The 18,184-nt window shown below is 32.9% G+C and overlaps 1 protein-coding gene across 1 annotated transcript in view; it reads right to left on the minus strand.

The window, feature by feature from the left end:
- Nucleotides 1–4,752: 4,752 nt before the first annotated feature.
- The window catches only part of LOC137642182 (G-protein coupled receptor 6-like), a 105,127-nt gene continuing 91,695 nt past the window's right edge, over nucleotides 4,753–18,184 (minus strand). The window contains exons 5-7 of the mRNA XM_068374729.1: nucleotides 12,059–12,379; nucleotides 11,285–11,525; nucleotides 4,753–5,248 (exon numbers count right to left, since the gene is read on the minus strand). Of these exons, the coding sequence (XP_068230830.1) occupies nucleotides 5,090–5,248; nucleotides 11,285–11,525; nucleotides 12,059–12,379 (721 nt within the window). The 3' untranslated portion in view covers nucleotides 4,753–5,089. The remainder of the gene's footprint in view (nucleotides 5,249–11,284; nucleotides 11,526–12,058; nucleotides 12,380–18,184) is intronic.

Below are 18,184 nucleotides of genomic sequence, written 5' to 3' on the forward strand. Positions count from 1 at the left end.
TAAGACGAATACAACGGGATGGAAAACTCAATGATTTCTCCCTTTTTTTTTTTTTTTAAAGAAAAGGATTGTTTAAATAAACTTTGCCCTCTGCTTTTTCACTCAACCACGCAGTCTTTTTTGTTCATTCAAGATCAACACAACAGGATTGCTAATATGATGTCTTCCTCTTCCTGTGTTTATAGTATACAGTGACCTTTGATTCTTCAATGAAGGTCTACATTCTTTTTTAAATTGAAAATATGGGATGGCAAACTTGATGCACCTTTCTCATCCTCACAGGAAAAACGTTACTTATAACAGAAAATGCCTCGTGATTTTCTCTTGATCACAATATCATATATGTCCTTTTATATTGAACACAATGGGATAACAAACTCAATGCCTCGTCTTCTTCATTTTAAGAAGAAAGTTGCTTGCAAGAGACTATAACTTATGGTTGTTCAATCAACCAGCGTATCTTTTTTTTCTTATAAATGGATCACAAAAGGGTAGCCATCTCGATGCATCTTTCCATTCCTATTGAGAAAATAATACTTACAGCAGTTAGTGCCAAATACTTTTAAAATCTAACCACATAACCTTCTTCCTTTTTTAAGATAAACACGAAAGAATGCAATCTTATGCATATATATATGTATGTATATATATATATATATATATATATATATATATATATATATATATATATATAAACATATATATATATATATATATATATATATATATATATATATATATATATATATATATATACAAATATATATATATATATATATATATATATATATATATATATATATATATATATCCCTCTTCCTCTGAAAAAAAAACGTTACTTACAACAGATGATTTTCTCTGATTTTTCCCTTTACCACATCGTTTTACTGCCCTTTTAAGATGTACACAACAGGAGGGCAAAATTTATTTATTTTCCGCTTCCCTTTAAGAATGTTCTCTGATTTTTCCCTCATATGCAGTGTCATCTTTGACTTAACAGGAAAAAAAAACCACACACACACAACGAATGGTAAACTTGATTTGTCCTTCCATTCGTCTAGAGAAAAACATATTTTACGACAAGCAGTAGCTTCTGATTCTTTGGTCAGCCTCGGATTCAGCTTCACCCTTTTAAAATCAACAAAACAGGATGGGAAATTTGATGTTTCCTTTTCACCTGAATAAAAGTGTAATTTACGAAAAAGTTGTCTTTTGCTTCTTACAATAGTAGACACACTCGATGCGCCTTTCCCTTTCCTCTCAAGGAAAACGTTACTTGGTTGAGGTGGCCTAATGGAAGTGTCTCTGCCTGCCGCTCACTAGACTGGGATTCCAGTCCCGCTCAAACTCGATAGTTTCTTTAGTGTCTGCATCCTCACCGTCCTTGTAAGCTAAGGATGGGGGTTTTGGGGGCGCCTGAATCATCAGCAGCCGTTGTCTGACCCTCACTGGTGCTAGTTTGGGTAGAGAGGGTCTTGGGCGCTGATCATATGTCCTGTATATATGGTCAGTCTTTAGGGCATTGTACTGCTAGCTAGGGTAATGTCACTCTCCCTTGTCTCAGTCATTTATGAGTGGCCTTTAAATCTTTAAACAGACGATGCCCTCTGATTCTCTACGTTATGTCGATTCACAGAGAACCCTAATTATTATTAATTTATCAAAAGTTCCGGTACATTAAGACAAATCAATTGATAAAAATGAAACTATAATTTATTTGCGCATGAAACACGCCTCCATTATTGTTTTCCTAAATTGATTGAACCCCAATATGGCCAAGATCAGGTCATATTAAATGGTGTCAGGTGTGGGGTCATTATGGATTAGCGTTGGGGCTAAGTGATTTTAGCCGACTTAATTAGTGTTATAAGCAAGAAATCATGGTTAACACGAGGAGTTCGGCGTCGAGTGGTGATGACGGAGAGGGGGGTGAAACGAATCCCGTAGCTATTGTAGACACGGCACTCGGTGAACAGAATTTTGAAACGGGCGCACCATCGTTCATACAAGAAATCAGGCGTGAACTAGCGGAATAACGTAGGAAAAGGAAGATCTATTCAATATGACCCGATCTTGGTCATAGTGGAGTTCAATCAATTTAGGAAAACCATAATGGATGAGTGTTTCATGCGTTTTCATGCGACCCGAGTGTATCGTTTTACACAGACTATATTCTCTGTTTACAAGGGCGCCTTTGATTATCATTACGTTACCTTACAAAGAAAATGCCCTCAGAAAAATGGTCCTCGGCTCGGCACACATGTTGGCACCGGCCCTTCCTTAGCTTCACACTCTATGGGCCTACGAGGAAGACTGGCTCTCCTATGTGTTCCTTTTTACAAAAGCCCATTGACACCGATGTCTCTGCCTGATCATGATTGGTTGTTTGACCCGAAAGTCTCATAATAACCAATCAGGAGAGGGTCTAGTGACGCTGAACCCAATCTAACCTGTAACGGACGTTTTTGTAAGTGCCAAACCACAGCCTCGCCGTTAATCTCTCTAACAAAGAGAAAAAACTGTTGACGCTTAACCAGGCCGGTCATGGCCGCCATGTGTGTGTATGCGTATGTATTTATGTATCTCTGTATACAAATATATAAATCTGGTCTGGTTCATTAGTGCTACCTTAATTGAATTAAGATTATTTATCTCCAACAGAAAAAATAAATCTCATATCATCAATGAAAAATAATTACATATTCTAGTGATGATTTGATAATGTTACTAATAACCGATATTGCTATACAGATGATAAAAAAGATAGTAGTGGTAGTGATAAGAACATTGTACTGTGTAGTAATTAGGACGAGGATTAAAAGGTACGATAAAGGTCCTACACCAGTTGGACTCTATCGGTTTACAAATACAGGTTCAACATTTCAGCTATCGTGTGTTCACCTTAACGTAAATGTACCTGTTAAGAGCAAAAGGCTGCTCATATATTTCGTCGTATTTGCAATAAGAAAATATGGCATTTACACATTGCAAGGTAAGTTAAGAAACGAACATTAATTGTTCCTTTATATTTAATTTGATACGTCCTCATAGACTCTTTATTTATATGAATATGTACATATGGGTATGTAGGCTATGTGCATCTCGAAAAAAAAGAGAAAAAAAAATCCTGTCTTTAGTATTTTTCCTCTGGTGCCTCCCTCCTGGAAGGTAATTGAGTGATATGTTGAAAAGATATATATATATATATATATATATATATATATATATATATATATATATATATATATATATATATATACATATATATATGTATATATATATATATATATATATATATATATATATATATATATATATATACACACACATATATATATATATATATATATATATATATATATATATTGATAGATAGACAGATAGATAGATAGATAGATAAATAGATAGATAGATATGTGTTTAGACAAATATATACAGCATGTATAACGGAATGGCATAAAACGAGACATGGATTCATACTAGCAAAGTCCATCTCAGTAAGAAGTAGAAAGCTGTGGAACATATTTGGCAATGAAATCTCTTTATGGCTTTTAGGATACTTTTATTGATACAAAATATAATGTGTGCAGTTCTTTTAAACCTACAGAAAGGTGACCGTTGACAGACATCTAATATATATAATACTGTACTTTATATTCTTTAAAAAATAAGGATCTTCAAGTACACTCGTGACATACCAAATGTATTGTTTATCCTTCATCAATATTTTTATTTTTTTTTAAATTGCCCCCCGCTAGCTAAAATATATCCTATCAGATAGCCAAAATTTTTATTCGGTTTTAATATTTCATTTTATACTGATCATAATGATTGGGCAATTCGATAGACCCAGTTTAATTTTGACTTTAATTTCGGTAGTGTTTGAGACCTCTTTGCAATACAAGCACAACTTGAACAATACATCTATTACTACAACCTACATATCTGTATGTACACATTTATTCTATATACTGTAAATCTATGGATATATATATATATATATATATATATATATATATATATATATACATTTACTGTATATATATGTATATATATATATATATATATATATATATATATATATATATGTATATATATATATATATATGTATATATATATACATATATATGTATATATACACACACACATATATATATATATATATATATATATATATATATATATATACATAAATATATATACATACATATATATATATATATATATATAGGCTATATATATATATATATATATATATATGTATATATATACATGCATACAGATATATGTATATATACATACATATATATATATATATATATATATATATATATATATACAAGCACAAATATAGATAATTCTCATGGGTGAAATGGAAAACGAGCTAGATTTTCGTCCATTTTTAAAAACTCACGAAGAGGATACAGTTAACAGTTAAAGGTTATAACAAATGAAAAGTAAAGTATTTTCTTTGTTCACTTCTCTAATAAATGTTATTGCAAAATTGTGAACTACGCGGTTATATCCATATCAATATATATATTTGTGTGTGAAAATGAGTTCACACAGTCATAGAAATCCATAAATTTTTAGGTATATATATATATATATATATATATATATATATATATATACATTATATATATATATTTATATATATATTATATATATATATATTTATATATATATCTATATATATATATATATATATATATATATATATATATATATATATATATATATATATTACGTAATTCTTTCATTTATGTTAAAAATCTTCAGTCAAAAGACTTGAGAGTTAGTTTATTAAACAAGATTTCCAAGAAACAAAAACATTTGTAAGGTACAACCAGCTACTACATCAAGAACCCAGTCAACATACATTATAGTAATATTTCGCATAATGATATGATAATGTAATATTCATATAATATACTTTACTACATTCATCAACAATTGTGTAGAAGAGAATTGTGCGTAGCAGAGAACGATTATCGTTACACAAACTTTTTTTTTTTTAACGCTAGAATCTCACATGACATTACGAAAACTGAAGAGAGAAAGTAAAGGGAACATTAAGAGGACAGTCTATGTGTTGTCAGACACCAGGTGGTCCGTGTCATTGGTGACGTAGACGTTTGTCTCGGAATCGTGGGGTTCCTGCTGGCGAGGGATCAGGCGCTGCTTGCGACGCTCACACCACCAACAGCACACCTGGGATAACAGCAGCAGCGTTGAAGAAGACACCTGCAGGTGGATGGAAGCAATTTCCTGTTAACATTAACCAATTATGAATATATTTACTCTCTCTCTCTCTCTCTCTCTCTCTCTCTCTCTCTCTCTCTCTCTCTCTCTCTCTCTCTCTCTCATAAGTACTTATTTGGCCATTTTCCCCCTGGCTGCAGATTTATTCCACTATTTCATGATAATGGGGGATTTCAGTCTTGTAAAAAAAAAAAAAAAAAAAAAAAAAAAAAACGTGATTTATTTCACGAGTTTTAATCCTTCTATAATAGAGCCTCGACTCTTGACATTCTTGAGGACTTCGCTATAAAGGACATCTCATGGTGAATTCAAGAACGAAACTTAACTGTATTGTTATCAGTATATTTTAGGTTTGAAATCACAGGCGCAGGATGCTAAAGAAAGGATTATATAAGTTTTTAAAATGAATGATCTGGAAAGCAAGCTACGTTTTTTACAGTCATTGATAAATAACGTTATCATTAGGCTTCTGAAAAAAGACGGCCTAAGATCAATTTAAATGTGAGATATAATTTTGCTAGAAAAGAAAATAAGTTGACTGATTGAAAATTTTTCTCTTTTTTGTGTTCTTGATTGTTCAACCAGATTTGAAATCCATAATAATTTAACACTTATCTTTGAGAGAGAAACTGTTTGATTCAGTGTTATCAAAGGGTTAACAGAAAACAATTTTCACAAAATTCCTCAGATTAGCTTCTCATATGTTGCATAGCTCACCCGCCATGCAATGTTCTTCATACAAATATTTCACGATTTACATGAAAAAGTCTTTAACGTCTTTGTGTATCATAGATAAATTATGTTTTCCTTCATGGTTGTACAGAGGTGATGACATCAAAATTATATTTTATGTACTGGGCAGGAATAATATAAGCATTTCTGGTTGTTATTTCATTAACACACCGTGTTTGGACATAGCAACGCAAATACGTTCCAAAAATCAGCCACTATACGATAGACTTACATTACTATACAAGTGATTTTCCATACTTGTGTGTATTTTCGAAATAATGGCTTTAGTATTTCTTTTAATTCTAAATAAATTTCCGGTAGCCGAGTGCAAACTCCCATCTATATTATCTCAGTGTGTACTATGCATTTGGCCATTGGCTTTATGTAAATCACAATATTTATCTTTATCATTGCTATATATGTTGGAAATTCTTGCTTGCATGGCCTGTAATAAAAAGACAATTTCATTTCGGTAACTTGAATGTTCCTCTTCTTTGTTTGTAATAACGTTGGTTCATTGAATTATCATTTAATCTCAAATATGTACAATATGCTATGATGTGTTATTCCTCCTCAATATGATTAGTGAGATTAGACTATGCGATGAGTACGCTACTGTTTTGGTCACTCCAACTAGGTGGGAGAAGGTCCGTTGGGAAGTTCATCTTTATCCGAGAGATGTAATATGATTGTTATATGTAGATTTAATTTATAGATTTTATGACACAGGACCGGTAGGAAAGGTTTATTTTCAAGTATCAAATGTTGGTGTTAAGATTAAAACGTTGTAATGATTTGTAAATCAAAGGTATCATGGTATTCTAGAGCATGAGTTTCTAGTAGTTTCTCGAAAATTACTGTCGCCGTCAGCTTTGCTTATTACGTAATATAGTTAACCATGGAAATTATGGAATCTCATAGAAAACGTCATTGTTGGGTATTATAAAGAACCTAAGGCGCTTGACAGGAGATAGTTAAGCTAATTTGCTATTGTGGAGACATTTTTGTGACAATCAGTTGTGACGCTGTATATTTACAGCCATTTTTACAACGCTGCTGATTTTCAAAGAAAAACTCTGAAATCTTGGAAGACCGGGTATCATCAGAGACTGTGTTCCTCATTATCATCTTTTATACTTGAACTTCGTTCTGGGAACTTTCGGAATTCGTCGTCCTGACGTCATCAGAGTCCAAAATCATCGACACTATATAACACGGGCCTAGATTACTTTACGAATTTGGGAAATTTATTATTATTATGTGAACTGTGAGTATTTTATGACTCTTGTAAAATATTGTAAATATTTTTCACTTGTCTTAAATATGGTAATTGTTATATGCTTGTTGGCTATTATTTTCTTTCACTATTACTGTTTCGCTATTTTCTATTCTAAATTAATTAAAAAGAGAATGAATCATTAGAGTAAATTTCATATATTCTGTTTTGTTATAGTTGACCCTAACAATGATTATGCTATAAGACACATCTCAATTTACTGTTGCACATGTTTTACCGACTTATTATTCCTATGTCATACCAGTGGAAAGCTTATCGTGGTGTTTATCTGACTGATTTCAGCTATTTTATAATTATTTCATTAACCGTTTAACTCCTGGGTTACCGAGTCACATAAAGCGAACACAGTTCTTTGCCACACCAGTTCATCACCTGCTAGTTTTTTTTTTTTTTTTTTTTTTTTTTAGGTCATTCTGGTTTTATGAATGTGCTGTAAAAATCCTTTGCTGGTTCAGTTTAAAGGTTTAAAGGTCGCTCATGAGTGGCAGAGGCAAGGGACAGTGACATTGCCCTAGCAATCAGGACAATGCCCTAGAGACTGACCATATATTATATGATCAGTGCCCAAGCTTTCTCTCCACCCAAGCTAGGACCAGGGAGGGCCAGGCAGTGGCTGCTGATGACTCAGCAGATAGACCTATAGGCTCCCCCAAACCCCCCCCAACCTTAGCTCACAAGGATGGTAAGGTTGCAAACACTAATGGCACTAACGAGTCTGAGCGGGACTCGAACCACCGACTGGGAAACACCAGGCAGAGGCGTGAATGTTCAAGTCTACATTTTATATATAGAGAAATAAAGAAATAAAGATTCTCTGATTCTCTAAGGTCCAAATCAGGTTACAAGAGTCATATGATAGACGATTGTCCATCACTAGTATCAATCACACGCTTGATTGAGCCAAACCAACAGAAAGCTTGATTGCCTCGGCAGTTATGTTTAATTTGATCCAATTTGTGCAGTGGTTACAGGCCTACTTGGGAGGGATAATCGCCTGATGATGTTTACTAATAAAATAGTTACAAGTCTGTATGTCTGTGTGAGAGCGGAGATGATAATTCTTTAATAATCAATATCAAATTAATTAATGCGATTCTCTACTCTGCGTGAGGTTGAAGTTGCTGAAAAAAAAAAGATAATAACAATAGTTTGTAAAAAAGTTTACTGACTTGAGCGTATGAGCAACCGAAAGCAAAGGTTTACGGACATGATCGTGGAACGTATGACACATGCAATGTAATGCTAAGTACTGTACAATTGTGGGATGCAATTTTTACTCTGACGTCTAGCTTTCGAGACGCCATGAAATGCAATTTCAGACGACATTGCCAACCTATAAATAAGATCATTTGCAACTTCACGTATTTATTGCAATGAAAAATAATTTTTTTTGGTTAAATTATGTATTATTTAAACTGATATGTTGAATAGAATAGGTATGCATATTACTAAATATCTTTGAACAGTTTTTAACTGAATTTCAAAGCTCAAATGAGAAATATTTTGGTATCGAAATCCCATAATAGGCTACAATCGTCCAGCACCCAACTACGAATATTTGATTTATTGTTTTGATGGTCCGGTTTGATTTCAGTATTTCCGCTTCCATGTAAATACTTATTACGACAGCTAACACTTTTGTCTATGACTGAACAACATTCTTGGGTTAAAGTTTACTGTTACTAGTAGGTAGTAGGTTGGCCAGGGTACCAGCCGCCCGTTGAGATACTACCAATAGAGAGTTAAGGGGTCCTTTGACTGGCCAGACAGTACTAAATTGGATCCTTCTCTCTGGTTACGGTTCTTTCCCTTTGCCTACACAGACACCGTATAGTCTGGCCTATTCTTTACAGATTCTCCTCTGTTCTCATACATCTGACAACACTGAGAATACCAAACAATTCTTCTTCTCCCAAGGGGTTAATTACTGCACTGTAATTGTTCAGTGGCCACTTTCTTCTTGGTAAGGGTAGAAGAGACTCTTTAGTTATGGTAAGCAGCTCTTCTAGGAAAAGGACACTCCAAAATCAAACCATTATTCTCTAGTCTTGGGTAGTGCCATAGCCTTTGTACCATAGTCTTCCACTGTCTTGGGTTAGAGTTCTCTTGCTTGAGGGTACACTTGGGCACACTATTATATCTAATTTCTCTTCCTCTTGTTTCGTTGAAGTTTGTATAGTTTATATAGGAAATATTTATTTTAATGTTATTACTGTTCTTAATATATTTTATTTTTCCTTGTTTCCTGTCCTCACTGGGCTATTTTCTCTGTTGGGGCTCCTGGGCTTATAGCATCCTGCTAGGGTTATACCTTAGCAAGTTATAATAATAATAATAATAATAATAATAATAATTACGAAATGATCGAAAATGGAGAGACGGAGGGTTACACTGAACAACTGGATGAGGAATTCCGAATTTCCTTTCTTGCAAAATATATGCTTACTTCAAAATAACCAGTATTAATATCTGAAATTCTGAAGTATTAAGACGTATCATCTTTTAAATGGAACTTCAAAAGTTCAAATTTTTAGCACAGGCTGACATAAGTCTCTTCTTATAGTTTATATATGAAAAATCTTTTTTAATGTTTTTATTGTTCTTAACATATCTTAATTGTTCATTACTTCTCCTATAGTTTATTTATTTCCTTGTTCCCTTTCCTCACTAGGGTATTTTTCCCTGCTGGATCCCTTGTGCTTATAGCATCTTGCTTATCAAACTAGGGTTATAGCTTAGCTGATAATGATAATAGTAATATTTACTTTAGCAGTAAGTTATACATTATTTCTATATCATTTGGAAGGTTATAAATAGGTTGTGAGTAGCTAATTTCGATAACAAAATATACAGAGCAGCCTTGCAGATAACGCTGGCCTACTTATTTGACGAAAGCATTTTGTTGTTTAAAGGTCGATTAGACATAGTTGTCTAAGCCTTCAAATCTACAATGACCCTTTAGCCGTACGAATGTCATCTGTAAGGATCCCAGAACAATATTTTCACGGTTATTGGGAGTTGATTTTAGCGTAAAATATGCCTCTAGCCGCAACCATGGGATCGTTGCTTTCCATTGGGCATACAACCATTGCCCTTAAATATTAGACTGAGGATTAATCATTTGCCACAGGCATCTTAGGGCTTGATTGAGCTCGTTCTTAACGTAACACTCAGGTACCATTTCCAATCGTATATTTTACTTACAAATTATGCATTCATTATTTTTCAACAACTCTCTCTTTTCAATGGCCTTTCCGTTCTTTGCAGCAGTGAATTCTCACCAAGAATGAAAACTTGTTATTATAAGCATATTTAACCCCATAATCTCTCTCTCTCTCTCTCTCTCTCTCTCTCTCTCTCTCTCTCTCTCTCTCTCTCTCTCTCTCTCTCTCTCTCTCTCATATACACACACAGTTCTTAGGCATAATCAATTCATGAGTAATCTAATAAAACTTGTGCTGCAATATTCGTGTCCTTACGGGGGATGAATCGATGTAAAGTAGCAACCTTTATATGATATATGAATCAGCAATTGGGCAAGGTCAATCTTCAACAGCCCGCCAACTAACCAAACTGTATTATTACATACTTTTAGTGATTCAATTTTGCTTGATTCGAGATAAAGTTGTCCATGCCCTTAGTTATAGCTTGCTTACTCATTTTCATTTTAGGGAGGGGTTGCTTAATCTGTTTTCCTAAAATTAGATAACTGGTTGTGTTAAAGGGTTAATATTGTTTTATAATGGGTCGAATAATTCGATGATTCAGATTAAAAAGATGGAATTGGATTAAAATTGATGGAAACTAAAGACTCTAATATTATAACACACATTTGATACTGACAGGGGAGGTGGATCATTCAGATGGGGGTCGTATTTTCAGTTGTAAGTCAGACGAGAACTATAAAATAAACGTATTATCAAAACTATTTATTCCTGTTGGAAAAGGCAGAATTTGTGGTGACCTACAATAATCTCATGAATACTTACCTGGTCATCGGTGAACACATAGAGAAGCGGGTTAGTTACTGCAGCTGCAGCAAGAAGCAATGACAGCCATGGCAAAGATGCTGCTTCTTCATGGTAATGTTGGGGATTGGCTTGACACCGAGCGGAGGCAGCGCAAGACGATGCCACGACGACATGGGCAAGGATGGGCAGCAGGGAAGCCACGCTTACACACCACCCTCCCACACACACGTTGCCGCTGCTTCGGTTATTGGCTGCGAGGCTGTTGGAAAGAAACTTATTAACGGACTTATCGGTGCATTTGAGTTCATTATGTAAATGTCAGAACATCCGTGCAATAATATTTGTTTTGGAGGAGGAATGGTAACGGTCAATCGATCTTGCTGAGATGACCAAGAGCTCTCACACCACGGACGGAAAAGCTCGATGAAGCACTTCATTAATTCTTTTTAGTGAAGTTTATGGAAGTCACGCACTCTCACACTAATTGATATTTGCCTATATACTGGTGTGATGTTCTAAGTACAGTACATAGAAAGTAGGATAATTATCCTTGTCTAAAGGAAATCATCACACACATTGAAAGCGAGTAAAACATCAACACAATCAGCATATTTTCCACATTCACTTGAACCCCACTTTCCAAAGAAAGGTGGAACAATTACCTTTAATTCATATAAAAATCTCTTTCAAAACAAACCAGAACGGCTCCTAATATGAAGTTTGATTACTTTGTATAGAAAGAAAGTTCATGTAGAATCATCCAACAAGTAAAATCGAGTTTATACTACTTACACATGATTTGCAATTGGTGCTTCTTCTTGGTCTGGACAAGCAGAGGGCGGGGCATTTCCTCGTCTGGTGCTCATAGCCTTCAGTTGAGTGGCGCGCGTCGAGGCCCACATGAGCAAGGCTGCAGCCACATGTCCTCCTACCAAGAAGGTCAAGAATGCAGTGAAGGACAATGGCCACAGAGTCGAGAGATGGCAGTGGGAATCATGATCTTCCCAGGAATTCCAACCAGCGTAAGGAAGAATTGAGACCACTATTGCCACCAACCATACAGCACCGACTGCCATGCTCCAGCCTATTGTGTTGCTGCCGGCGGTCATGAACCTGACGAGGAAGCAAAGAAAGGGCGGTGAGAATGGATTGTTCCTTCTGAAATAACTTAGAATAATTTGAAATACATATTCTTTTATGAGCAATCACTAAGTGTCCTTATATGTTTTATAGATACTGTAGAAAAGAGGTTAACTGAATGATGTTTACCAAAAAACACAAATGGCCAAATTGCATGAATTGATAAGGTGTATATATATATATAAATATATATATATATATATATATATATATATATATATATATATACATATATATATATATATATATATATATATATATATATATATATATAAATATATGTATATATATATATATATATATATATATATATATATATATATATATATATCATCATCATCTCCTCCCACGCCTATTGGGCAAAGGGCCTCGGCTAGATTTCCCCAGTCGTCTCTATCTTGAGCTTTTAAATCAATACTTCTCCATTCATCCTCTCCTACTTCACGTTTCATATTCCTCAGCCATATAGGCCTGGGTCTTCCAACTCATCTAGTGCTTGGTGGAGCCAACTCGAAAATATCCGTGGTAGAAAAGATCCTCCGTACAATGTACGTATTTCTTTGAAAGCACACATTGGCTTGCCAAAGCCATCGAAAGGAGATGTAGAATATTTAATTAGCATTCACATAATAGTGAAGCCAAGGTCTATATATTCTATAGACCTTGAGTGGAGCAGCTAACAAGTGCCCTTGTTCTCCAATAAGACCTACTGGGTGCGTGTCAGACATTTAATCAAATTATTACATGTATAGTGATGATTTTTGTATTTGGACAATTATAATAGTTTTTATATTGTAGCATTGTCTCTTCTATTTATTTGTTTATTTTCTAAACTTACATTTGCATACGTGCAAATATTCCCACAGGTTGTGGCCTAATGTATATAGATATTAGTTTTTTTCTAATACGGGTTCGTATGCGTGAGATTTTGCATTGATTATATTACAAAACTTTTCCTTAGGAACCGTGGCATAATTTGTCATTATTTAATTTGTTTATTTACTGATGCAAGTGAAAAGAAAAGAATTTGAATCAGAGCACGTGTAAATTTTTGCAGGTGTGTATGTGAAAGCACGCCTGCGCCCTTGACATTTATTAGAGAGAGAGAGAGAGAGAGAGAGAGAGAGAGAGAGAGAGAGAGAGAGAGAGAGAGAGAGAGAGAGAGAGCAGGGATCAATAGGCACCAGCTGAACTCCGCACTCGCTACCACCTCTTCTCACTATAACCTTAGAGGCGTACCCTCCTCTTCCAAAGTTCGGCCATGTCCTTCTACTTCTTCTATTCCTTTTACGTGATTTTGCGTTTATTGGCTTTCACAATTTCTTATCGCTATCCTCTATTGCTAAAGAAATAGAGCCGACAGTGGTTAAACTGGCTGGTTTAGTTCATGGACGTGTGTCCTTCACCGGGCGAGTTGCATTACAATGCCAGGCGGATCTATCTGCTGGGAATATTCATTTAAGAGGAATTCTGGGCTACGATTGATTATTGGATTATAGTACTATAGCATTAACTTTCGGTCATGTGTTTCATTTGCCTAACTTACTCGTCCATCCATTTAGCAGATAATCATTTGCCGTACATGTCTTGCGATGTGGGGTTTTTTCGTATCAGTTTTATGGCAGGTTAAGCTAAGCCTACCACACCCGTTTGATTAATAGGCTAATATTAGTTTTTGTATTTCAATTAAAATTCCATGGGTTCTCATCTTCAATCTTTGCAAATTACATACTTATTTACAGCTTATGAAACAATATTGTCATCTTGTTCATTACTCGGCTTGTTAGGTAATCGACTCCAAGCCTCAGCTAGGCTCTTCTCACTTTCGTCAAGGTCTCTCTCTCTCTCTCTCTCTCTCTCTCTCTCTCTCTCTCTCTCTCTCTCTCTCTCTCTAATTATCCGCGAATGGATGTCTATGCGTCTCCTATTTCTTTTTAGCATTGCGGTATTAGAGACATGTAAGTTATGCAAATATATTACAATTACAACGTTCAATTTCTAGTGTGTTATGTCATAGAAATAAGTCTTTTAAGATACTAAAACTGCTCTTCGTGAATTAATTAATTAATAAACCCCTTTTGTTTTATATTAGAAGGCCTGTTTTGGATGAACGGTATTATAGAAAATGTTGAAGCTGATGATGTATACACGCAAACACACACACACAATATATATATATATATATATATATATATATATATATATATATGTATATATATATATATATATATATATATATATATATATACTGTATCCATATATATACATATATATATATAAATATATATATATATACATATATATATGCAAAGTATATATATATATAATATATATATATATATATATATATTTATATATATATATATATTGTAAATATATATATATCTATATATCTATATATATATATATATATATATATGTATATATATATATATATATATATATGTGTGTGTGTGTGTGTGTGTGCGTGTATGTGTGTATGAATATAATCATATATATCTCTCATATATATATATATATATATATATATATATATATATATATATATATCTTTCTGTTCACGTTGGGCGGCATTGCTATACACATCTATTCGGTGTCTCCCCGTCCCTCTGGTAGGGGGAAGGGAATAGTCATACCCAGGTGAGAAGGGTTACCGTGAGATATGCACTTGGAAACCACAATATCCTACAATTCTTTTCGTATGCGTGTTGGCATATCTAAATATTTTAACGGGTCGTGTACGCTACTATATATATATATATATATATATATATATATATATATATATATATATACATATATATATATATATATATATATATATATATATATATATATATATATATATATACATATTGAACAAATGCCTCAGACATGTCCTTCCACTTGCGTCTGTTTATGGTCTTTCTGTGCCAGTCCACGCCCTCAAGCTTTCTTAGTTCATCAATCTATCGTCTTCTCTTCCTTCCCTTGTTTATTTTATAATCTTTAGGGACCCATTCTGTTATTCTTAATATCCAGCTACTGTCTGCTAATGTCTATTTCTCTTTCTTATATGTTAGAATATCCTCTACTTTAGTTTGTTCTAGTACCCATGTTGCTCTTTTTCGGTATCTTAAAGTTAATCTCATCAGTATTCTTTGCATAGCTCTTTGAGTTGTAACTAGCTCATATTCTAAGGCTTTAGTAAGGCTTAAGTTTCTGATCATATATATATATATATATATATATATATATATATATATATATATATATATATATATATATATATAGAGAGAGAGAGAGAGAGAGAGAGAGAGAGAGAGAGAGAGAGATATATATATTTATATATATATATATATTGATATGTATATATGATCATGCATATACATATATATGCACACACAAATGTACATATATATGTATATATATATATATATATATATATATATATATATATACATATATATATATATATATATATATATACATATATATATATATATATATATATATATATTGTATTTATACTTATACATATTTTTATGTGTCTGTGCTTTATGAGCGTGTCTGTAAACTAATATATACTTGAGTGATATTGTAGCTCATCATGTAAATCTTGATTATGAGATACACAAAAAAAAAAGAAAAATGATATCAGCTCATTTGCATTCCGGCTTTTGATTAACCGTCCTTTTTTTACGCTCGTCTATTTATTCAATTTCTTCGCCAAAAACTTTTCAGGTAAAAGCCAAACTCATCTTTAATAATTCATGATGTTTATCACTTTGCCTCAGAAAATTTACATGACTTCCGGCTTGTAAACATTTTCCTTTAAAGGTACCTTGCTCTTGCAATGACCTGTTTTGCGTCTTTCTCTACGTGGACTGCGCTGCTTTTCGCTGTAATGAAACGCCTTAGTCCCTTTGTGAGATGGTCATTTCTTTATTTTTTGTTCTAAAGCCAAGTATGCCTTGCGGACAACAGCTACTGATGCTAGTTTCAGAAATCAAGATTATATGGATACAGTTGGAAATGTGTATACCTTACAAAAAGTATTTGCGTATATGTCCTTGTAAATGCGGCAACCATTATTCGAATAAGTGGTTTTGGCCTTGTTTTTCACGAGAGCACGTGAGCATGTTTGGGAAGATAGGAAACGAATGAAATTGATTTGGATTAAGGAGTTAACAGGGTTAATGGAAGTAGAAGGGAAGCTATAGTGCAAATACGTGATAGAAGAGATGGCTGTATAAAAGAGAATAATAGTGGTACATGAAGATTCAGGGACAGAATTAGAGCTATTATTATGGAAAAAAAAATATTTAGGAAAGGTAATCTAGATAGAAAGATTAAGGAAAACATTTCGTTTGGAATAAAAGGAAATGGAAAGATGCTGTTCTAAGAGAATGCTGTATTCTGTAGATAATTTGATCGAGTTTAGAGAAGAGCTCTTTGATATGAGGGAGAGAAAATAAATAAATATGATTAATCCAAGAGTAGAAGGGGTTATTTGAAATCTGAAAATTCTTGTGGAAAACGTTGTTGCGTATGTAATTAGGGCAATGAAAGATTGAAGATATAAGGTGCTGTAGTATGGTGGTGAAAGTGCAAAGGCTGGGATGTGTAAGGTGTGTCTGAATCAAGGAAATGATTCAAAGTCAAAGTGATAAGTAAAAGTAATAATTGTTCTTATGAATAAGATGATATCACATACATGATTGTAAGAATTTTAGAGGTATGCTCGACAAAGATTAGAACACATAGGAGGTGTGAGGATCAGGAATTTATTATGAAACAGGTGTCGAAAAAGGTTGAGATTAAGATCTAAAAACTAAACCAATATGAAGAGAGACGCACTTGGATGATAGAAGGAATATAAGAAGAGGAAAATCTCTGGTAGTATTGAAGAATTCTAGAATAATAAGACAAAAATTTTTTTTTAGAGAGCGTACTATGTCTAGGCTCATACTTGAGTAATTAATGCGTGCATCTTTTAATAAGAATATGGAGTCACAGTTTTATATTCTCAACAATCATGAAATCTATTTTTACCTCATAAGTTTGCTAGTATTATAAGTATAAGGAAATTCGGATTTTTTCTATTTTTTAATCTAACCTTCAATTGAAGTTGGTTAAAAACCTTTCCGGAAAGGGTTGATTATGTATGTATAATTTTTTTTCAGCACTTTCTATATTGGTGAAATTTATTCAATACACACACACACACACACACACACATACACACACACACATATATATATATATATATATATATATATATGTATATATATATAAATGTATATATAAACATATATATATATATATATATATATATATATATATATATATATATATATATATATATGTGTGTGTGTGTGTGTATGTGTGTGAGTGTATATATATGTATATATATGTGTGTGTGTATCTGTATAGATATATATGTATACACACACATATAGGCTATATACATATATATGTATATATGTATATATATATGTGTGTATATAAATATATATATATATATATATATATATATATATATATATATGTATATATATATATATGTATATATATATATATATATATATATATATATATATATATATATATATATATACACATGTATATCTATACACACATGTATATATATATGTGTGTGTAGGCTAAATATACTATATATATATATATATATATATATATATATATATATATATATATATATATATATATATATATATAACGGATTTTGAAGCAAAGCGAAAAATCTATTTTTGGGCTCAAGCTATGTCGTCCTGA

Source organism: Palaemon carinicauda, chromosome 6 (genome assembly GCF_036898095.1).
Source record: "Palaemon carinicauda isolate YSFRI2023 chromosome 6, ASM3689809v2, whole genome shotgun sequence".
Lineage (NCBI taxonomy): Eukaryota > Metazoa > Arthropoda > Malacostraca > Decapoda > Palaemonidae > Palaemon > Palaemon carinicauda.